Here is a 25,256-nt window from a genome sequence, read left to right as displayed (position 1 = left end):
TATTAAATATGTAGAAAGGGGACCTAATGCAGAGCAAAAGACTAGATAAGGAGGAGTTCAAAGCAACTGCTGGCTTTACTCAGCAGAAGTATTGCTAGATATTGGGATTCCCAGTGGTGAAACAGGCCCTTTCTCAGTTCCACAGGCATATTCATTTGAATAGGGATTGCAAGAAACTTTAAAAATATCAAATGAAACAAAGAGTATAATTAATTTATCTTTTCTCAACAATCAGAAATATTTTATAATATTTGTTCTCAAAACTGATCTTCCAACCCAAACTGCAATTGTTTTCTTTTGAAGGTTGAAGCCTAGATACTCTTCATTTCCTAGTAACCATTGTAGATTTCAAAACTATTTGCTTAATTACACACTGAAAAACCTGTCAACCGCATCCTAAAATCCACACACATAATCCAGTGTGAAAACCCCTTTCATGTTGAATAAAGCAAGCAGTTATGTTGCTCATTGGAGAAATCAAGGTCCATTCTGCCCGTCCCAGTGGTTTTGCAGAAAGTTTAAAAAACCCCATGGCACTTTTGCAAAAAGAGTTCCGCCTGACTCCAGCCCATCTCCCTTCCTAAAACATCAAACTGGCAGTGCAGGCAGTGACACTGCCTCGTAGCTCCAGCAACCAGAATTCTACTTCAACCATCAGCATGAATTGGAATCTTTTCTCTCAGACCACGCGAGTTTCCCCGGGTGCTCCAGTTTCTCAAATGACCCAAATGCACGCTAGTTTAAACTGCTACCAAAATAAGTAGGGAAATGTGCTTTCTCCGAGAGGTGTCATAGACTAGATGGTCTATACGAGCTCCCTCCCTGCCATAAGGAATATTTTATTTAAGAAAGAAAAATGGTAATTTATCTCATTATTTAATGCAAAGCACATTTTACTCCCCATTAAAGTCTGTGCTGTTTAAAAACTAATTATTTGAATATAAAATTTTTAGGGGCTCCAACAAGGAGCACCAAGATGCTTTGTTAATGAAAGTTTTTATCAGCTCTCAATTACTGTTATTCAGTCTCCTTAAGTAAACGTATAATGTTCTTGTCCAGAATCTTGGGGACATAGCCCAAGATTCACTGGAGCAGATTCAGGATGGAAGAGGAAGATCTGCTTTTCCCAGAGAGCAGCGAATCTGTAGAATTCTTGGCCCAAGCAAGTAGCAGAGGTTACCTCATTAAATAAGGCACAGTTAGATAGATTTTTGTATAACATGAGAATTAAGGATTATGGGGAAAACGTAGGTAGGTGGATCTTAGTCCACAGGCAGATTAACAATGATGTTATGGAATAGCAGCGCAGCCTTGACGAACCAGGTAGTTTATCCTACTTTGCTTTCTTATGAATATTATCTGTGAACCAGCAATTGTTAGGGACATAAAAGTGAGAGGAATTTAGTTTTGAGCAAAAAAAAACAAAACACTCAACCAACTGAGGGATTTGGGGGTGAAACACAAAAGTCTACAGACACTGTGATTGTAGTAAAAACACAAATACTAGAGGAACTCAGCAGGGCTCGCAGTGTCCATTGGAGGTAGATATATAACCAGCGTTGCAGGCCTGAGCCCTTCTCCGTGGGTCAGGCAGCATCTTTGAAGGTAGAGAAATGGTCGATGATTCAGGTTGAGACTCAGTGTCAGGACCTGATTCACGTTTTAAACCCGAAGTGTTGACCATCCCGCTCCCTCAGTAGATGAAGCCGGAGCCAGAGTTCCTCCAGAAGTTTGTTTTTCTTTGCTTCAAGTTGCAGCATCTACAGTCTCTTGTGTCCCCATATTTAGTTTTAACTGCTGCTTTATATTTCAATCATTTGAACAAGTAAAGCCCATTTAGTTCTAGAGTTGAATAGCTTGCCAAATTTTACTGTATCCAGGTTCCGACATGCAAAGCAGTTATTTATGAGTGGGCCATCATTATCTGCTGAGCTGTAGCGCAGCACACAAGCACCTAACAATAAAAGCAGAGAACCGGAAAGAAGCAGGATTCTATGCAAAGTCTATTCAGTTTTCAATTTGACTTCAAAATAGAGGGAAGCTATATAAATATGCAATAAACATATGGAAAACATTGCTGGTCATACATTTAAGAATCCAAATTAAAATATTTATAAAGTTGCTCACATTAGCAGTTCCACTAATCTCCTGCAAACCCCTGAGTCTATTACAGCTTGAATTTTGTCATTGGGCCCATCAGATAAATATGACAAAGCCCAGCAGGCATCAGCCAAGACATCTATGTCGTTGAGAAACAATAGCCAAGACACAATGCTGAGACAGGGAGATACCTGGATAAAAACAAAAATTGAAAAGCAATGGAATTTTTTATGGCCAATTCATACAGTCCTCGAGCGAACAGTTGTCTTTGCCGGCAAATTCATTTCAATGACTACTACAGCATGCTGTATTGACTACTTTTGTAAAAAACACTCAAGAAACTCCAATGCATGATTTACTCATAGGGCAATCTAAACACACAAACCTCTCAGACAGTTCATAAAGTTTGAAGTATTTAAATTATTTTAATGTAGCATAGATACTCTCTCCTAAAACTCAAATAATTTTTATGATTTGTCAATCTTAATTGGTAATATAATGCAAATTATTTGAGGAAAAGTTTTATAGCACTTATCAACTAGGATAATAAAGGATTTTTCATTCATTAGCGGTAAATCTATGAATTTCACTCATTTTATTTCCTTTTCATTTAACTGCAAAAATATTTTGAAATTTTCCTAAAATAGATTCCATAAATCCAGATATTCAGGATCTCCTGGTTACGGATTTCAATAATTGAGATTTGAGAGTTCTTCTTCGAGTGACTTCTCTTGAGTTTCCTCAGTAATCATGAAAGATAATAATCTGATTCCCAAATCTCCATAGTTTTTCTCTCTCTATGCAAAACGCCAGCTGACTCATCTAAATGGTTTTACTTTCCTTTCTCCACTTTGTTAGCTTGGATTTAACTCAGACTTTTAACGTGGGGGGGGGGGGGGTAGGAGAGGATAAATTCTCACCTGATGCATTCCCCATCTGCTGAATCTTTTTATGCCTTTAAACTATTTAAAATTCCATCTTATAATTCTACTTTCTCATCTAGCAACATTAAATCTACAGATATCAATCACCGCCTCCTAAACTGTTGTTACATTACATCAGAGTTCATTGGTGAACTTTAAATTGAACTGGTGCATATTTTCTCTTATGTATAGTCCATGTTATACCAATAATCTGCTTCACATTTCATTCTTTGAACAAGTGCCCACGTATCAGTATTTTCAGAATTATTTCTTAAATTAATTTCAAAAAATGCACTTAAGGATAGATTTCTTTTAAAATCAAATAGCAACAATCACTAGCACGACATTCATGGAATATACAGTTTGCTTTAAGGATACAGAATCTCCAATAGAAAATGAAGAGCAGAGTTAAAAGGACAGAGAAGGGAGACTACCTTTGAAAAATGGGGTGGGGGGTTCTTCCCTCTGCACAGGTTTGATAATGCCCAAACAGCGTTCCTCGTCATCGTCAATCGGTTGGGTTTTGATAGCAGGCTGAATGTTTTAAAACAAAGTATGATTAACATATAAAGATATCTCAGTGAAACATCAGGATTCAGAAATGTGGAATGCCGAATGGCTCAGAGCAGGGGTGTCAAACTGAAATTCACAGAGGGCCAAAATTAAAAACTTGGATTAAGTCGTGGGCCAAACTAAATATTTATTGAAAATTTTCAACCACATCTGCATGTTTTCTCTTCTTTCAACATATGTAATGTTAAGTGTTTTCTTATTAAAATAAATGTTTAATAATAGTTTTGGTTAAACTCTTTCCAGAAGAAGCATTAACAAATGAGAAATAAAATATTCAATAAATAATATTTCTCTATAGCCTTTAAGCTCCTTTTAAATGTTTTTTTTTCACAAGCCAACAAGTCAAAAAAATAACAACTTGCTTCAATGAAAATCCAATCTTTCAACGATGAACAGTCCAAAGTGAACCAAAAAAGAAAATATGAATCCAAGCTTCGCTTGCTACACTGTGATTTACTCTGATGCATCTGGGTCTAAACCAGATACATGGCATCTCTTCTTAGATGCAAGTTCATCAAACTCTGGGGTCAGAGTTTGCCTCCCACCTGTCTTGAAAGGTCCTGTTTTCTGTCTTTCGTTTGGCCATTTTTAGTAAGGGGTTTATTACATGCGAGTTCGGCGACAGGTCGCAGATGGTAATGAAAGTGAAGAGAGGAGGTGGGGGTGATTAGCGGGCCGACGCCAATGCATTTGCAAAGCATTCTGGGATTTGTAGTATTAGCTGTGCATGCGCTATACTGAAGCGGCGGCCAGCGGGCCAGCTCTAATACATATTTGATATGATTTTGCGGGCCAAATATAATTATATCACGGGCCAAATTTGGAGCATTCCAAATGCACTTGTATACCTGCTTGTCTTATTTGACTGTGATTTTTTTTTAAACTATGTATTTGAAAAATCGTTAATAATACAGGTTACAGTCAATAACAACATTTTTGCATAAATGTGTATATAAAAAATAATTCAAAAGAAAAAAAATTAATTTAAAAAAAATCAAAATTAAATCCCCACCCCCTTCCCACCCCATAAGCCAGCTCTCTTAAGGAGAGCCAAAAATATATAAACAGAAACTAAAAAAATTATAATAGATCAAAATACATCTAAATGGATATATTCTAAATAAGGTAACCACTTATTATCAAAAAAATATTAATTATCATGTAGATTATATGTAATTTTTTCCATAACAATACAAGCTTTCAATTCATTCTGCCATCGCATTATATTAATCACTGTATTATCTTTCCATGTACTTGCTACACATTTTTGAGCTACGGATAATGTTAAATAGACAAATGCAATTTGAAATTTATCCAACCCTAATCCCCTTAAAGGAATCATATAACCCATTAAAAAAAATGGATGGATCTAATGGTAACTTAAAATTGTACAATTTTTCCAAAATTAACTTAATTTCTTCCCAAAATGGTTGTACATACACACAGGACCAAACAGCATGCAGAAAAGTTCCAACACATGTTTCACATCTAAAACAGGAATCCGAATGACTGAAACCATTTTTTTTTCAATTTCACAGGGGTTAAATATAACTGATGTAAAAAGTTATAATTAACCATTCCATATCGTACATTCGTCAATTTAGTTACACTCTATCATGACACGCATCCGTCCAATATTCTTCAGGAAAAACAAAAGCTACGTCATTTTCCCATTTAAAATAATACACGTCCAACCCAATCTCTCTTTAATTTCAAATGCTCTTTTTCAGTCAAATGTGTTTCTTGTAAAAAAGCAATATCAATGTTCATTTTCTTAATACAAGCTAAAACTCACTTTCGCTTAATTCGATTATTAAATCCCTGAACATTAAAAGGTGCAAATTTCAAACTAGACATCTTAAACAATATAATCACTTAATACAAAAAAAATCACTCTCCTACTAATAAACAAAATCCACTCTCCCTCCCCTAATATTATAAAAAAGTTTATATAAAAAGGAATTAGATCCCCCCGCAAAAAAAGAAAAAAAAACACCAAAAGGTAGTAATGCCCTAAAAAACTGGGTGTGGTAAACCCCACCAGTGGCAGATGACTATCAAAGATTTCAGTGCCATCCACCCCCCCAGCCAGAAATACAATATATACAAGGATACAATTCAATAATACAGAAATATTCAGCCCAACGACACCATTCCCAATGACTGATTCGGGTCTTCAACATCAATAAGACTGTCAAAACCTCCTTTCTATCTTTCCCATTCGTTCCATTTTGTCCATTTCCACGTCCATTGGCCCTTCTTTTAGGTGACGACGGTGAGATTCGTTACCACGTAGATCCGGTAACGAATTAGCAAAAACTACTCCATCGTGATCATTCTCAAAAAATTGAGACTGATAATTGCCATAAAAGACCTTAGGATATTGAAAAGCAAATTTATATCCTTTCCGCCACAACACATCTTTAGTCGAATTAAACTCTTGTCTACACCTAATAATTTCTTGACTCAAATCTGCATTAAAAAACTCTAATGTTCTGAATCATCATTGCAGCTCGACTTTGTCTTGTTTTCTGTGCTGCCAACCGCAAAATCATTTCTCTATCTTGATAATTCAGACACCCAATTAAAACAGCTCGTGGTGGTTGATCCTTCAATACCTTCTGGAAGACCGATAATTTTTACATTATTTCTCCGACTTTGATTTTCTAATGAATCAAGCTTTTTCAATAAATCTTTCTTCTTGATCCCCCAATCCACAAACAAATCTTCCACTTTCTCTATTTTGTCCTTATTACGCACAATTTGATCCTTACATTCAGAAAAAGCTGTCTCAATTTAAAAAAAATTTTCTTGTACTGCATCGACTGATGTAAGGCATTTATTGACATCCTCAAGTGCAGACATATCTTCAGACATATTAGAGATTTTAGTTGTCACTTGAGTCATTTGTTGAGATATATTATCCATTTGATAAGTAATCCCTTCCAGGACAGTAAAAATAGAGTCCAATTCAGATTCCAGTGCCGCATCTTGAAGTCTACCTTCAGGAAATTCATCCTCCAATTGTTCCTGTGAACTGGCCATTGTAGGTAAGTCTTCTTCTTGTTCCACTACTGTCGGGCCTTTTCCTGTGCGGCTGCAGGTCTGCACACCACATCGGGAACGCTGCAGCTCGGGGGGCCCCCCCCCACCCCCACAGTCCACACACATTCCAGCAGGTCGCGGACCCTAGAGGCACCGCGCATGCCTGGCAAGATCAAGGGTCACGCAGGGGCGGTCTCTATCGTCATCCTGCGCGCTCCCGGCTCCCACAATGGCAGCACAGACTCAAGGGCTCTCCTCTCAGTCGGGTCGTCCGTGCGCTCGACATCATGAATCCGCGGGCCAACGTTGACTGAACTCATCAACAAGCCGGCGCCATCTTGTGGAGACAGGATCGGCGCCAGCGTAATACTTAACCTAGCTGGAGTTCTCTGTGGCTTGGAGGTTCCAGACGACGACTCCGTGGTTCCAACTGGACAGGTAGGCCTCAGTTCTTCAGCACTTTTAAAAAGTAGTTTTTTCTGTAATTGAGTCTTAGGTTTTTTAATATTAGCTGCCATTATAAACAAATAATATTCTTAGAAATAAAACTAAAGCGTTTATATACAAAGTTTAAAAACGAGTGTTTAAAAAAACTGGCTTGGGAGGACTGCACGCCCTAATCCTCTACCCCATCTTGCCACGCCCCTTGTTTCTTCCGTTCTCTGCTCCTGGACATGAGGAATAGGTGGAGAGGGAAGAGAACAAAACTCAGCCACTCTCGCAGCATCCCATAGTGGGGAAAAACACGCCAACACTCTCCGGCAAAACACTTAAAACAAAAATTGGTCAAATATATATTAAATCCCCAAAAGGTATCAACACATGAAACAGAATTTAACAAGTACAACAGTCACTTAAAAAGCTGCAAACTTGCTTAATTAAAAACAGGACACAAAATCTGAAAATCTAATACAAATAAGTTGTCAATCTTAAAAAGTTTGAAAAATGTTTGATTTTTTTCCTTGCAATCATATTCTTAACTGTGAATTTTAACAAAAACACCAAATTACTTACTGGATGAGAGGAGGAAGTATATTACAATCTAACACGTAGTCCCGACACATGGTACTATCCCCAGCAATGTTCCCCAAGGCCCAGATTGCCTGCAGTTGAAAATAGAAAAGCTATTAAGACACCTTAGTGTGTGATCGGTTTCCTTTAGAAAGGATATATAACCATTTTGAATAAATAAGTACATAATGGATGCACACACAAGTAATCTGATAATAATCAGACATGGAATTTGTTGAAAGTAATCATCCTCAACGGGAGCCATACAACCCCCTGGGGGTTTCATCACATTTTAGGGAGGCCATAGTCTGAAATCCAAGGTATATAGGGGGAAATGGAATCTCAACTGATTAAACATTTTTTGGGGAAGGGCAGAACTTTGCTGTATAGTTTCAAGATTGGAGGCATTTGGAGACAACCTAGAATAACCTAGATACATGTTGAAAGAGCACTCAGAGTGTTCCTTGCTTCAACATGATTGTGTGACCCACAAGGAACCAGCTTTGGTTTCCACAGTTTTCCTCTTTAGTTCCAGGAAACAACATGCAGATCGAAAAGTTTTGCTCCACATTTTTTGTGTCTGCAAACCCCCTCATTTTGTTTCAGGTTTTCTTGACAGGTAGTGAAAGTATGTCTCCTTCTGTTTGCTTTTATTGAAGGTATGTATTGTTCATTATTTTCCATAAAATTTAACCCTTGTAAGAAGTGCTTTCATTTTGTTACTCCGCAAAAAAAATATCAGTATTTGGTGTAATTCTAATCGTATAGTTTCATTACATCTCCACAAAACCCTTCTCTGTGTGTTTGATTTGCTGGAATACATTTTTTAAACAAAAACATGAGGCCAAGCATGCCGAAACATTTAGAGACTGTACATATAGATAAACCCTTGGATTACTTCAAAACCCTTTGAGATAATTTCAAGAGAAGATCAACGTTCAAACAGATTATTACTGAAATGTCACAGAAATTAAAAAAGGGTCTTCTTGCATCAAACAAGGGCTAAAGTGGAAATGTTCATGTCACTGAGTCACTTATTTTGCCTTCAGTGCCCATAATAATGTGTGACATCATTAACTTAAATGCCAAAGAAACGATTCAGGCAATTACTTTGAGTTATTTCAGTTTCTAGAAGAATTGATGAGATAGCAAGAGACAATTACTATTAAAAAAAACCTATAATGCGCACATTCTATGCATATTTTACAAACCAGGCACCCTTCCCTCATGTGTTATATGCGTGTGCGCACTATACGAGAATTATTTTTCTATGTTGAAAGAATGCGTACAATAGCAGGCATGGGAAAATCGAACTGGCAATTTATAGTGGGCTTGGGTATATATAGTGGCAATGAAAGAACACGCACAATTTATAGCAGTTGTGGGAAAGACATGCTGACATTTTATAATGAACGTGGGAATATTATAGTGAGCATGAGTATAATAGCAGCAAGAAAAGAACACGCATAATTTATGGCGGGTGTGAGAAAGATGCAATTTACAGCAAGTATCTGAATATTATAGCGAGCATGAGATTATAATGGGGCAATTTTTAAAAAATGCTCAATTTATAGCAAGTGTGGAATATTTGGATTTTACTGAATGCCAAGTGTTCCTATAAACAGGACAATCTACTAGGGCGCTGCACCTAATCAATGTTGATTGCCCAGAACCCTCCCTGAAGGAGTTTATCATATCAAGTGCCTCTCATTTGAGGCAACATTAGAATTAAAATCCTGCTTAACTCTGAACAGGTCTTCAATCAAAGTTTCCTCTCCAAAACTTGATAATGGGCAACCGACACCTCTGGGTGAAGTTGATTGGGTGTTCATTGTGGAGATTAACTGTTGCAGATACTGGTATGTGCTATGTCTCATGTCCCATTTAAATGCAAATTCAATTTAACATAACAATTACAGCACGGAAACAGGCCATTAGGCCCTTCTAGTCCGCACCGAACCAAACACCCCTTTCTAATCCCACCTCCCTGCACAATGCCCATAACCCTCCATCTTCTTCTCATCCATAGACCTGTCCAACCTTTTCTTAAATAATACAATTGACTCCGCCGCCACTATTTCTCCCGGAAGATCATTCCACACGGCTACCACTCTCTGAGTAAAGAAGTTCCCCCTCATGTTACCTCTAAACCTCTGCCCCTTAATTCTTAACTCATGTCCTCTTGTTTTAAACTTTCCTCCTCTTAACGGAAATAGTCTATCCACATCCATTCTGTCTATCCCTTTCATAATCTTAAATACTTCTATCAAATCCCCTCTCAACCTTCTACGCTCCAAAGAATAAAGACCCAATCTGTCCAATCTCTCCCCATACTCCAGATGCTTAAACCCAGGCAACATTCTGGTAAACCTTCTCTGCACTCTCTCCACTATTTGTTAGATGGAATTTAGAATACTACACCTTCATGGTATATAGTACGTGTTACACAATTCTATTTATTTATTTAACACGATTTATGATTTTCTGTGTGTTCTATGCGTGTGTGTATTATAATAGAGAAAATACAGTCCAAGAAATTCTCTTCACAATTAGACAAATCCACTCTGCAAGAAAAATATGCTCTTCGCCTGTCTGGACTGAAAACAATCTGAAGGATTAAAACAGATACTAAAGGACTGACTATTTTCAGAGAAGAATTACATAAATGAGAACAGTATTCTATTTGAGAACATAGTTGCCTGTGCAACTGACGATTGCCACTTCAATGGTTGGGCGATACTCTGTCACATGCCTGTTCATTGTGAGTACTTGGTGGCTAAAAACTTAGGACAGTTAGAGGCTTCACTTTTAATTGTCAAATGTAAACTTTATAAAATCCCCTTCAAGACCATCTATTTTGGCAGCTGTATGAAGAAAATGACACATTTCCATATGTTGCTGGTGCATACCAAGGTGAGGTGGCTGTCCAAAGGAAACGGTCTTCATCATTTTGTTGCACTCTGGAACAAAATTATTTCCTTTCATTCTCATAATGAGCATGGAGAAAAACTCATTGATGCAAAGATGGACATATTTTAATTGACAAGCAATATATCGAACAACACCTTAAAGGAATTAACCTCATTGATAGTAAAGAAGCCATGGTTTCTTTCCTTAAAAAGCTTGAACTCTTCAGAGCAACATCAGACGTCAGGAAGTTTTATAATTTCCAAAATCTGGACATGTGCACAGAGGCACGGAAGGACGATGACATTACCGTTCACGTAAATACACAGAGATCTTCAGGAAAGGTTTCTTCTTCTTCTTTGGCTTGGCTTCGCGGACGAAGATTTATGGAGGGGGTAAAAGTCCACGTCAGCTGCAGGCTCGTTTGTGGCTGACAAGTCCGATGCGGGACAGGCAGACACGGTTGCAGGGGAAAATTGGTTGGTTGGGGTTGGGTGTTGGGTTTTTCCTCCTTTGCCTTTTGTCAGTGAGGTAGGTTTAATGACCTGTTAAACCTCAAATATCCCATGATGGATATTACAGCCATTTGAGAAACAACCCACCGATAGTGACGCAGAAATGTGATATAATTGCAAGCTGCAAGTTCAATCATTTTAGAAAAGATTTTTGGGTTAAGTGCAATCTGATGAACAGATTTGCAAATCTATGAGAAAAAGCCGAAATGTTTTTCATGGCCTTTCCCTCAATATGGTCAGTTGGATGTGGATTCAGCAAGGTAGTTTCCTTTACAAAACCCGGGAACAGAGGTGACCTTCAACCATCACTAGCCAATTTGGAACTAGACATTAAAAAATTTGGACAGGAACATCAAGTTCAAGGATCTCACTATAATTTTCATTTTATAAAAATTATTTGTACATTTTTATTACATTTTCACATCAAGTTCAGAATCAGAATTTAATGTCCTGATCACAAAATTTATTGTTTTGTGGCATCACAGAGCAAATATTGATATAAACCACCTTGCACAATAAATAAAAATAGCGCAAGATCAAGAAAAAGACAAAATAAGGTAGTGTCAATGGTTCATTGTTCATTCAGGAATTGGAGGGCAAAGAGGAGGAAGTTGTCCTTGTGCCACTGAGTGCTCATCTTCAAGCTCCTGTACCTTTTTCTCCCCCGTTGGTAGCAGAGTGAAGGGGGCATGATCTGGGTGGTGGGGGTCCATGAGGATACAGGCTGCTTTCTTTAGACAGTCTTTTGTCGATGTCTTCAATGGAGTGAAGACTGTTGCCTGTGATGTCACAGGCCGAGTTAACAATTCTCTGAAGTTTTTTCTTGTCCTGAGCATCTCCCTACCAGACAGCGATGCAACCAGCCAGAATGCTCTCCACAGAATACCTGTAGAAGTTTGCGAGTCTTCGGTGACAGACCAAATCTCCTCAAATTCCTCACAAAGTACAGCTGCTGGCAAGCCTTCTTCATGATTGTATCAACATGGAGGCTCCAGGACAGATCCCTGGAGATGCTGACACCAAGGAACTTTAAGTTCTTGACCCTCTCTACTGCTGAGCCCTCCATGAGGACTGGTTCAAGATATTCTATTTACTCCTGAAGTCCACAGTCATCTCGTTAATTTTGCTAATGTTGAATGCAAAGTGGTTGTTGTGGCACCTGTCAACTAGCTGATCTATCTCCCTCCTGTACGCTACCTCATTTCCATCTGTTATTCTATCGACACTGCAGTGTCATTGGCAAATTTGTAGACAGCAGTTGAATTGTGCCAAGACACACAGTGAGTCGAACAGAGGGCTAAGCACACTTCTTTGAGATGCACCTGTCTTGAGAGTCAGTAAAGAGATGTTGTTTCCAATTCACCCTGACTGTGGTCTTCCAATGAGGAAGTCATGGATCCAGTTGCAGAGGGGGCTGCTGAGGCTCAGGGTTTGGAGCTTGTTGACCAGCACTGAGGGAATAATGGCGTTGAAGGCCGAGCTGTAGTTAATGAAGATGTACGAGCTGCTGTTTTTAAGGTGATCCCGAGCTGAGTGGAAAACTAGTGTTGTTGCATCTGCAACAATAGGAGAATTGCTTTGGGTCCAGTTCTTCACTTATGCATGTGTTAATTCTGACATGACTAACCTCTCAAAGCATTTCCTCCCAGTACATGTGAGAGCTACTGGGCGACGGCATTGAGGGAGCTTCTTAGGCACCAGATGATTGACGTCTTTTTGAAGCAGGTTCCTTAATGGCTGATTGTCTACAATCCATTGGACTCTTTAAAAAAAAAATCTTCAATTTATTTTTGTAAGATGTTTGATTATGATTTCTTCTTTCCTTCATGTTCAGTAAGGATGGTTTTCTATTTGCCTCTTCTGCAATCACAAGCCACAGTTGTTGCACTCAGAGTAAAAGGCTTCTTTCCCTTTCAATTTACATAACAAATATATTTTTGGAAGACACCAACTAAAGTTAACTGCTTCACAGGAAAGGGCCCATAAGGGTCCAAGGGGGCCGTAGCCAAAAAGGGCGAGAATAGCTGGTTTAGAGGATAATGATACCGGCTATTGGAGATAATTAATTTTTTAGCACCAGATGATTGTTGAGGCCAGACAGCAATCATCAAAATAATCAACTGTCACTCTAGTTCACTCTTCAACTGTGGTTCAATCACTTCTATCCATACATCTATTTCAATGCAGAGTATTGTAGGAAAGGCAGATGAGCTTAGCACGTGAAATTATGACATTGTGGCCATTAGTGAAACTGGGTTGCAGGAGGGGCACCATTGGCAACTCAATGGTCTGGGCTGCCGTTGCTTTAGATGTGATAAGACGGGGGGATGAAAGGGGGAGGAGTGGCATTACTCATCAGGGAAAATATCACAGCTGTGCTCAGGAAGGACAGACCAGAGGGTTCATTTACTTATGCTATATGGGTGGAGCTGAGGAATGGGAAAGGTATGACCACACTGTATTAAAGACAGGTGTACTATTGTATTATAGACCACCCAATGGTCAATGAGCAGGAAACACAAAATGATGATAACAGGAGATTTTAATTTTCCACACATTGACTGGGACTCCCATACTGTTATGGGCTGGATGGCTTGGAGTTAGTCAAATGTGTTCAGGAAAGTTTTCTAAATCAATATATAGAGATACCAAATAGAGAGAATGCAATACTGGATCTCCTTTTAGGGAACGAGGCACACAAGTATGTGTATAGGACCATTTTGGGTCTAGTGATAATAATGCCATTAGCTTAAAGTCAATTATGGAGGATAGGTCTGGGCCCAGAAATTCTATATGGGAGAAAGGCCAATTTTGAGGAAATGAGAAAGGATTGAGAATGCATGGATTGGGATCATTTGTTTTCAGGCAAGGATGTGCAAAGTAAGTGGATGACCTTCAAATGTGAAATTTTGAGAGTACAGAGTTAATATGTTCCTGACAGGATCAAAGGCAAAGTTAGCAGGCAAAGGGAACCTTGCTTCGAGGGATATTGGGGATCCAGCTTGGAAGAAAAGAGAGATTTATAGCAGGTAGAAACAACACTGAGCAAGTGAGGCACTTGAGTATAAAAAATGCAAGACAAAACTCAAAAAATAAATCAGGAAGGCAAGAAAAAACTAGTTTCTACAGGTATATTAAGAGAAAAAGTGTAGTAAGGGACAAAATTGGCCTCATTGAAGATCAGAGTGATTGGCTTTGTACGGAGCTAAAAGAGGTGGGGAAGATCTTAAATTCTTCCCCCCCCCCCCCTCCAATCAGTATTCACCCAGGAAACAGGCACCGAATCATGGGAAGTAAGGCAAAGAAACAGTGAGGTTATGGAAGCTCTACAAATTAAAGAGGAGGAAGTGCTTGCTGTCTTTAAGCAAATAAGGGTGGATAAATCCCCAGGGCCTGACAACATATTTCCTCAGACCTTGAGGGAGGCTAGTATAGAAATTGCAGGGTCTCTGGCAGAAAGAGTTAAAATGTTCTTAGCCACAGGTGTGGTGCCAGAGGATTGGAGGGTAGCTTACGTTGTTCTGTTGTTTAAAAAAAGCTCCAAAAGTAACCCTGAAAATTATAGGCCAGTGAGCCTGACATCAGTAGCAGGTAAATTATTGGATGGTGTCTTAAAAGATCAGATACACAATTATTTGGATTGCCAGAAACTGATTAGAGATAGTCAATATGGCTTTGTGGATGGTAGGTCATGTTTAACCAATCTTACAGTTTTTTTGAGGAGGTTATCAGGAAAGTTGACGAAGGAAAGGCTGTGGATGTTGCTATATGGACTTTAGTCAGGCCTCTGACAAGGTCCTACAGGGGAGATAAGTCAGGAAGGTTCAAATACTAGGCATACATGATTAAGTAGGGAACTGGATTCGACGATGGCTGGATGGGGTAAGCCAGAGAGTAGTGGTGGATGATTGCTTCTTAGACTGAGAGCCTGTGACTAATGATGTGCCTCAGGGATTGGTGCTGGGACCATGGTTGTTTGTCATCTATAATCAATGATCTGGATAACATGATAAATTACATCAGCATGTTTGCAGATTGGAAGCATTGTGGACAGCAAAGAAGGTTTTCAAAGCTTGCAGAGGGATCTGGACCAACTGGAAAAATGGGGCAGAAAAATGGCAGATGGAATTTAATGCAGACAAGTGTGAGTTGTTGCATTTTGGAAGGACAAACCAAGAAAGCATGTACACAAGTGAATGGCAGCGCACTGAAGAGTGCGATAGAACAGAGGGATCTGGAAATACTGATACATAATTCTCTGAAAGTAGCACCACAGGTGGACAGGGTTGTAAAGAGAGCTTTGACATCTTGGCCTTCATAAATCAAAGTATTGAGTATAGGAGTTGGGATGTTATGGTAAAGTTGTATAAGACATTGGTAAGCCCACATTTGGAAAGATATCAATAAGATAAAGAGAGTACAAAGAAGATTTACTAGGATGTTGCCCGGACTTCAGGAACTAAGTTACAGGGAAAGGTTAAACAGGTTAGGACTTTATTCCCTGGACAATAGAAGAATGAGGGGAGATTTGATAGAGGTATTTAAAATTGAGAGGGATAGACAGAGTAAATGTAGTTGGGTGGCTCCAATGAGGGTAGGTGAGATACAAATGAGAGGTCATGGGTTAAGGGTGAAAGGGAAAAATTTAGGGGAAACCTCTTCACACAGAGTGGTTGGAGTGTGGAACAAACTGCCAGCTGAGGTGGTGAATGCAGACTCAATTTTAACATTTAAGAATAATTTGGACAGGTACATGGATGGGAGAGGTATGGAGGGCTACGGACTGAGTGTAGGTCAATGGGACTAGACAGCAAAAAAGACGGTTCGGCAGACTAGAAGGGCCAAAAGGGCCTGTTTCTGTGCTGTAGTGTTCTATGGTTCTTATATTATCGGTCATATTCAAAACTCCACTTGTCTTCTTGAATTTTGGTTCCAACTATTAGAATTAGGCAAAGAAATGAGCCTCTATAAAAGTGACTATCCTTTAAAAAAAATCCTGCAATGCACCCACATGTTAATCAAATCTTCTGTAAAGCCATTTCATTCTTCCAATTTTCACAATGTATTTTCCTGCAGTAAAAATTCAGTGAAAACAACTATGGACGTGTTTTTAGAAAGAGCATGGATAGTTATTAATGTAATAATATTTTCCAGCAGAGCATGAAAAACTCATGCAGTTTGGTATGCTCTGCTGGGACCAAGGAAAGCTGCCTCAGGACCTTCGTGATGCCATCATCATCGCCCTGTACAAAAACAAAGGCGAGAAATGAGACTGCTCAAACTACAGGGGAATCACGCTGCTCTCCATTGCAGGCAAAATCTTCGCTAGGATTCTCCTTAATAGACTAACACCTAGTGTCGCCGAAAATGTCCTCCCAGAATCACAGTGCGGCTTTCGCGCAAACAGAGGAACTACTGACGTGGTCTTTGCCCTCAGACAGCTCCAAGAAAAGTGCAGAGAACAAAACAAAGGACTCTACATCACCTTTGTTGACCTCACCAAAGCCTTTGACACCGTGAGCAGGAAAGGGCTTTGGCAAATACTAGAGCACCTCGGATGCCCCCCAAAGTTCCTCAACATGGTTATCCAACTGCACGAAAACCAACAAGGTCAGGTCAGATACAGCAATGAGCTCTCCGAACCCTTCTCCATTGACAACGGTGTGAAGCAAGGCTGCGTTCTCACACCAACCCTCTTTACTATCTTCTTCAGCATGATTCTGAAACAAGCCATAAAAGACCTCAACAATGAAGATGTGGTTTACATCTGGTACCACACGGATGGCAGTCTCTTCAATCTGAGGCGCCTGCAAGCTCACACCAAGACACAAGAGCAACTTGTCCGTGAACTACTCTTTGCAGACGATGCCGCTTTAGTTGCCCATTCAGAGCCAGCTCTCCAGCGCATGACGTCCTGTTTTGCGGAAACTGCCAAAATGTTTGGTCTGGAAGTCAGCCTGAGGAAAACTGAGGTCCTCCATCAGCCAGCTCCCCACCATGACCACCAGCCCCCCCACATCTCCATCAGGCACACAGAACTCAAAACGGTCAACCAGTTTACCTACCTCGGCTGCACCATTTCATCTTATGCAAGGATCGACAAAGAGATAGACAACAGACTCGCCAAGGAAAATAGCGCCTTTGGAAGACTACACAAAAGAGTGTGGAAAAATAACCATCTGAAGAAACACACAAAGATCCGTTGTCATACCCACGCTCCTGTTCGGCTCCGAATGATGGGTCCTCTACCGGCATCACCTACGGCTCCTAGAACGCTTCCATCAGCGCTGTCTCCGCTCCATCCTCAACATTCATTGGAGCGACTTCATCTCCAACATCAAAGTACTCAAGATGGCAGAGGCCGACAGCATCGAATCCACACTGCTGAAGACCCAACTGCGCTGGGTGGGTCACGTCTCCAGAATGGAGGACCATTGCCTTCCCAAGATCGTGTTCTATGGTGAACTCTCCACTGGCCACCGAGACAGAGGTGCACCAAAGAAGAGGTACAAGGACTGCTTAAAGAAATCTCTTGGTGCCTGTCCCATTGACCACCGCCAGTGGGCTGATCTCGCCTCCAACCGTGCATCTTGGCGCCTCACAGTTCGTCAGGAAGTAACCTCCTTTGAAGAAGACCGCAGAGCCCACCTCACTGACAAAAGACAAAGGAGGAAAAACCCAATACCCAACCCCAACCCACCAATTTTCCCTTGCAACCTCTGCAACCATGCCTGCCTGTCTCGCATCGGACTTGTCAGTCACCAATGAGCCTGCAGCAGACGTGGACATACCCCTCCATAAATCTTTGTCCGCGAAGCCACCAAAGGAAAGGAATATTTTCCAACAAGCAGCCAAGGTAAAAAGGTACAAGATTCTCAAAATACCTCTGACCACTTTAGAGATAGAAACAAGGCATCTATTATCTTTTGTTCCTTTTATCTATAATTCACATAATTTATCTTGTAAAACAACATCTTTTTGGAATACTAAATCCCTACTTTATATTCAAGGACGGGTCAACAATCCATTTTCATAAAGGACAAACAAAAAGGCATTATGCTAGTCGTTTTTTTTTCCCAACCATATTATAAAACTACTCTAGATCGTTACCTCAGCAGCTTCCAAGAAATTCCTAGCCATTATTTTGAACATACTGATAATTATTCCCAACATACAATTATAACAATTCCTAGGATGCATAATTATTAATATTTGTTAGTTGCTTTAAAAAATGGACAAATCAATTTTTATAATTAAGTGTAGGCAGCAGAATGAACAAGATTTACCTGCTCCTGTACATCTTCAAAATCTGATGCTAATAATTCAATAAAGACAGGCACAGCACCAGCCTTAATCACCTCACGGGTCTGCAATGAGCTTCCTGATGCAATGTTCGTCAGCACCCATGCTGCTTCAAACTGCATTAAAAAAATCAAAAATTACAAGTACGTGCTAAAGACTTCAACACATCTTTGACAGTCAAGTTCAAATTCATAAAAAATCTGCAATGAATGGGAACAATATTTTTTATTTTTGAAAATATGATTATTAAATCTAATATGCACACATCACAGCAAAAATACAAATGTGGTAGTCCTTACCGTTTGCTGGACTAACGTTACGCTTTTGCTATTCTAATTAGCTACCTTTCATATTAGCAAAGCAGATCTTGGCAACAAAAGTAAAGCAAGCTAGAAATATTGGGAAGAGGACAAAATATCTAATTTTTCAAGTAAAATACACAATAATTTTATAAAATAATTATCTAAATAGTATATTTTGCTGCATTAAACCTGTAATTACAGAAGTAATTTCCAGGAAACAAAGAGTTGCTGGGTTGTGAACACCTGACCTACGGACACCAATAAATATGAGTAAGCTCCCATAATATTAAATACAAAAGCTCAATGCATGTACACACGCTCATTCCTACAAAGTCTCTTTCTCCCTTTCTTTGCAATCAGTCTTATGGGCTTTAAATGTCAATTATTACAATATTGTGACGGTATCGTCATCATGTTGAGTGACATTTGTATATACAGTACATTTCCGTTATCTGAAATACTTGGGACTGGACGTTTTTCAGTTAACCGGATTTTTCGGATAACTGAGAAATTGCTGTAAACAGCCCAGTAGCATCAGCAAAATATTTGCATCAGCGGTTAAATGACAAGAACAGAAACAATGGAAGGTTTTTCAAGCATGAAGTAACTTTTCATTCCTACCAAAAAATAACGTGAGCTCTGCTTACAAAATAACATAAATTTAAGAAAATATCTTTTTTTTCCAACTCGTGATGTTACATCACCGCCGAAAAAAAATTTGGATAAGTAGATTCTGAGAGCCATAGATTTGGTGGACAGCTAGCACCTTTTTCCCCAGGGTGGGAGAAGCAAACACCAGAGGACATCTGTACAAAGTGAAGGGAGGAAATTTTGGGAAACCATCAGGGGTAATTTTTTTTTTATATATACACAGAGAGTTGCTGGTGCTTGGAATGCATTTCCGGGGTGGAGGCTGGAACATAAGGGGCATTTGAGAGATCCTCAGATCTATGCTTGAAAGAGAGAGAGAGAGAGAGAGAGAGAAAAAAAAATCCAAGGTTATGGGGTTGGGAGGGTTTAGTTTGTTTTTATTCAGCACATAGGTCGATAGGTCGGCAGAACTTTGTGGGCCGAAGGGCCTGTACTGGTTTTTGGATAATCGGAAACATACTGTAGTTTTAAATTACACATAAAATTGACTTGGGCATGTCTGTAAACAACAGAATCTGTAACCAGCAATGGTCTGCATTACTGTTCGTATAGATTAGTAGATTGTTTATATATATAAATCTTTGTCCGCGAAGCCAAGCCAAAGAAAAAAAAAAATTATACCAAACAGTAACATTTGAAGCAGCAAATATTAAATGACCAAGATGTAATTGAAACATTCCGAAAGCAGTGTGGCATTTTGGATTCTGTGTAATATGGAGAATTTTCAGAGGATACTTGATCAACTAATTTATGATCAACTACGTTAGTATGTATGCAAAATAAAAGAGGGATTTAATGCAAATCTAGATTGAACCTATCATATTGTTTATGCAGATTATATTTTTTGACATATGAACAGTAATAAGGAACAAACGAGTCAAAGCTGAAAAGCAGCAGGAGAAGAATCAGATACACTTTCTCACACAGGAGAAGCTGTTTATGGAATGGAAATTTGTGGAAAATACAGAGAAAATAAAAGCAGCAAATTTATGGGCTCAAACTCCAGTTACAATTTTACGCATGACAATGATGTTGTACTTAACAGCTATAATATCTGGATTATATTCAGCATTTCAAAGTGCTCCAAAGTTACCTGCAACGTGCAATTTTCTTTCCTTTTCAGAAATTCTACAAATCTTTCAACCACGCCATGTGTGTTGATCACTTCATCAATAGGGGGATTTGGCTCTATTTAAAAAGAAAAACAGCTGCATCAGATTCAGAGATCAATTGGTTTCTTGATCAAAAGACAAGGATAACCCAGCAAGAATGAAAGACTATTTAATTGCTGTACAAAAATCTATATCTTTCTGTAATTGACTTTCCTTCAGTGATAACTGGATTAATTAAGTATTAATATTGAATGAGATTCAATATTGTTAGAAACAGGGCACTTTATTGCTATCTTTATATCTTTTCACATTGGTGAATTCTGCAGTATGGACACCACACTACAAACACGAGTTGGAGATGATTCTTTCACCATGTCCAGATCATGAAGTGTTAGTGCTCTATATTATTTAAAAAGTCATTAAAGAATGCATGACTGAATTCTGCACCAATACACTTTTACCTTTGGAAAGGAGCTTGCGGAACTTCTGAGTAGCAGCTAGCTGCTGTTCAGAATTGTTAGAGAAGATCATCTGCACCATATCTGGTGTGATTACTCCAGTCTGTACATACACAAAGCAGAAAAGCAGAAAATTAGAACTTCAACAACAACAATATTTGGTTGACATTGCGCAAAACTACTGGTATTCATGAACTTGGTGGAAACTTAATTTCCAGAAGGAAACTTTTGGTACATTTATTACATTATGGCCTCTTACCCATCACAAATAGGGGCATATGGAGAATTAAAATGCAGAGGCACCCAATACACCTCCAAAATAAATCCTACAAAGTTCTTTTAAGCATTAACATGTGAAAATGTTTAATCGCCCAAAATGGAAATGAGCACATCACTAAAACTACTACCATTAAATGTATCAATAGTTACAACTGGCCATCTATTTTTAAAAGACAAGGTGAAGCTTTAGACGACTGTTGTCTAATTACAGCAGTGCGCAGCAACTTGTGGGCTTGATTCTTGATCAACGCATTTATTGACAATGACTGATTTCTCAGGATGGATGTAACCTCACATATATTTGCTCAAAAAAAAGGTCTTGAGGTCCATCTCGTGAATACACAGACTATTTGAAAAATCTTCATTTGCTTATCAAATTTTTCGATATAACTCAGTGTCCTTGCACAACCACCATTTGGCTCAGTAAGTGACTTAAGAGGTACAGTCATGCATTATAGAGAGAAATGCAGCAGAAAATTACACGTAGTCACGTTCCAAAATGAGCAAAATGGGAGAGTGACCTGGCACTCATCTGGCGGTGCCAATTCAGGAGGGTATTTTTAAACATAACTGCAAACCAACGTTAATAGCTTAAGGGCACGGAGGCTCCAACTCCGATTATCCAAAACCGGGCCTATTTCGGATAAACGATATTTTCAGAGCATATTTTCAAACATAACAGTGTTTAAACAACAAGGGCTTTTTAAGCACAAAATAATGTTTAATTCTTACCAAAAAACAAATTGAACAAAACAAGATAAATCCAACACCAAAAACCCAAAATTCAACTCAGAGGTTTTTCCAAACTTTTTACAACCTGTGACATCAGTTTGGCTCCAAAAAATTTTGGATATCCCCATTTTTCCAAAAGTAAATTTCATGAGTTGAACAGACATCACTTCCGGGTTAAATTTTCTTTTTGGATAACTGAGGATTTCGGTTAATCGGAGTTGTACTGTCTATCTTATTTTGCAGATAATATCAAGACAATAAACACCTCTCCGCTCTACTGGCCTAAAGGTCTACCAATAATACATACTCATTTCTTGAGAGGAACTTGAACTATGAAATCCTTTGACCCAATGTAACAGATGGGTTGATAATGTTCAAAGTTAACATAGAATTATACATCTTAGGTTACGTAGTGGGCTTGGTTTAGGGGTACACACACCAAAGCACATTTGTCAAACTCTATGACACTAGGAGAGAACAAGAGCAGATTCAATGGGCTGAAGGGCCTACTTACATCCCTTTATCTTATCTTGTGAAGATGTTAGTTTGGAAACACTGAGTATAGTAGTCAAGCCAATAATGGAATCGAAATGGATCACCATGGATGTCAGGACAATATGTGCTTTAAGGGAACAGTATTGGATACATTCAGTCTTGTGCTGGCAGGGCTGTAAACCCCAGATCCATTGGAGTGACAGGTGCCAGACTTTACAAAATCAAATGTTGTAACAGGAGAGATTTTGCAAAATAGACTGAAGCTGTGTGATGCAAGGTCGCACGGGAAGATAGAAATTTTGAATCAGAAGCCGACAGGAGTGGAGAAGTCAAGACTCTGTGGCACGCACAGGGGTAAAGCAGTAATCTCTAGAGAGGGAGATACTGGACTGTACGATAGCACAGTAATCAGAACACCGTTGTTAGACCATTGTGAAACAAGGAGGGATGAATTACAGTAACTACAATAAGTGCCAGCAAGTGACTCCTAACAAAAAGGGTGTTACAAGCCCAAAAGACCCCAAAACCCAGCAGCAATAGATATTCACCAAGACAAATGGTTACTTCAACAAAAGTGGCTTTTAATTATCTCTAAACATAAAAACAGAATCACACTTTAACTTATCACTATTGACTTAACTAACCTAACTTAACCCCCTTCTAATTCTAAGCGCACATATATGTAATGTGTGTGTGTGTAAGTTCAGAAAAGTTCTTTGGTTCACCACCCAATCTCACTTCTCATTCCACCAAGCTCACTGGTTGCAGGCAATTCTTAGACCGTGCACAGAATTTAACATTTATAAAGCTCACCAGGCTTTGGTGCTTGAAAGGTAAATGGTTACCGCTCAGGAAGGTACTTGTCGGTTTTCGGAGAGAGATTTGTTGTTCCAGGACACCCACAATTGATTCCTTTTTAATCAGCCACTTCAATGTCTTGCTGAAGAAACTTGCCCCCTTCAGGGTTCTCCAGGTAATAACCTCTTTCTTTCAGGTTTACCACAGAGTGCATTTTTGTTTCTCTTTTTTCCAAGTGAAACATTAGACAGCCAGTCTTCTCCTCTTGCTTTGACCAGGCTAAACTAAGTACTCACAACCCATCTTCCAAATGGGGTTTTCCACAAGCTTGCCAGCTTGTCCTGTTCCAATCCCAGTTGCTCCCGCTGACTGTAAAACTGATCTCTGTGTGTCTGTGTGTGTCTCTCTCTCTCTCTGAGAGAAAAAAAACCTGTTTCACTCTCTCTGCTTGCAAAATCACAGGCCCCTCTGTGAGAATTATCCCAAGTGCTGTTTCAGCAAAATGTAATATAAGTATTAACAATGGCTGGACAGAGCTGAGACGTGAGAGAAGAAAGGGGGGGAGGGGGTGGGGCTGTCTGCTTGAATATAAAGGAAGGACAGTTCCTGCAAGAGATGGCAGGCAAGGCCAACTTGATATATATAAAAAAGCGAAAGAACGGGAACATAATACAAAGCATCTTACCAAATAAGGATAAGAATAATAAGAATTGGGGTTGCAAAAATCATGGGAATGGGAGAAGTAAACAAGGGCGGGCTTTAAGATGAACAGCTTTTGATCGGTTAAACTAACATATCAATTACTTAGTTAACTAACCTATTAAATTAACAAAGGAGTAGTTATTAACACAAAGAAATGTATAAAAAAGGTTGTTGAATATCAGTGAGTGTGCCTTCTCTGAAGCAGACCCGCCCTTGCAAGAACGTTGAATATCGCTTCACCGAATGACTGAGAAATGATTTCATCAGTGAGCTGTGTTTCTCACACCTCCTAGAACAGCAAGTTCCACTCCAGACAGAATGCGGCTCCGACAAGTTCTTGCATCTGTTGCCTTTTTGTAAACAACAATCCATTGGTGAAGTCTCTTGGGCACTCTCCAAAGTTTCTGCAAAGGTTCTGGTGCCGACATGTCTAGCATGCAGAGCTCCAGTATTTTAAATAAGATCTATTTTAAAGTGTTTGTAATGTGACCTACACTAAAAACCTTGCCCCAATTTATCTCCCAAAAACATATCTATATTCTGTCACAAGGGACTACAGAAATAAGTGGATTTCAAAAGGGAGACCACTTCTCAACTGCACTTTTGAAGATAAAGGGCTCAGCATCATAAAGGAAAAATCTAGTACTCTTAAGAGGGAGTTGAAGATCACCAATGTGAGAGTTGAAGAAGAATTCTCTTCCTGAGAAAACAGCTCAACAAGATTTGTGAGTTTGAACAGTCTAAGGACCGAATGAGTGTTAACAAACTTTTCATTACAGCTTTAAGCAACAATTTAAAAGAACTTAATGTTTCATAATCACTTCTGAACTACAATTTAATAGACCTTCAAGTTCAACCAGACTTTAAAATACTGGACCTTAAAAATAATTTTTCAGTCTGAAGTTTAAACTGAAATAGTTTGGACTTTAATATACACCCACACAAACACACACACACACACCCACACACACTCTTTTATACAATTACATTTGCACATAGTGGGTTATGCAAGAACTGTTATGTGATCAATAGTTTAATAAAAAAACTATTATTTGAATTTACAACTGTCTGGTGAATCTTCCATTGCTGTTCCTGTGTTAGTATTAACGGGGGTCAGTTAGTTCATAATACCAACTGAGTTATACAAAAACATAGAAAATAGGAGTGCATTCAGCCCTTCAAGCCTGCTTCACTATTCAATAATCATGGTTGATGACGAGCCTTCAGCATTCCATTCCTGCCTTCTAGCCATATGTCTTGATCCCTTTCACCAACAAGGAACATCCACCTCCTTTTGAATATATACATTACAAACTGGCCTTAACAACTTCCTGTGGTTAGGGAGCTCTAC

General features: G+C 39.1%; 1 protein-coding gene across 4 annotated transcripts in view; it reads right to left on the bottom strand.

Annotated features, from left to right (window-relative positions):
* Positions 1–25,256, bottom strand: part of LOC138738372 (importin subunit alpha-5) — a 50,992-nt gene that overhangs the window by 14,122 nt on the left and 11,614 nt on the right. For all 4 annotated transcript variants that reach the window (XM_069888440.1, XM_069888442.1, XM_069888441.1 and 1 more), the window contains exons 4-9: positions 20,903–21,002; positions 20,423–20,517; positions 18,361–18,492; positions 7,656–7,744; positions 3,458–3,557; positions 2,128–2,291 (exon numbers count right to left, since the gene is read on the bottom strand). In XM_069888440.1, the coding sequence (XP_069744541.1) occupies positions 2,128–2,291; positions 3,458–3,557; positions 7,656–7,744; positions 18,361–18,492; positions 20,423–20,517; positions 20,903–21,002 (680 nt within the window). The remainder of the gene's footprint in view (positions 1–2,127; positions 2,292–3,457; positions 3,558–7,655; positions 7,745–18,360; positions 18,493–20,422; positions 20,518–20,902; positions 21,003–25,256) is intronic.

This window comes from Narcine bancroftii, chromosome 7 (genome assembly GCF_036971445.1).
Source record: "Narcine bancroftii isolate sNarBan1 chromosome 7, sNarBan1.hap1, whole genome shotgun sequence".
Taxonomy (NCBI): Eukaryota; Metazoa; Chordata; class Chondrichthyes; order Torpediniformes; family Narcinidae; genus Narcine; species Narcine bancroftii.
The sequence above is the reverse complement of the archived record's forward strand: the minus strand, read 5'-3'. Positions and strand labels throughout refer to the sequence as shown.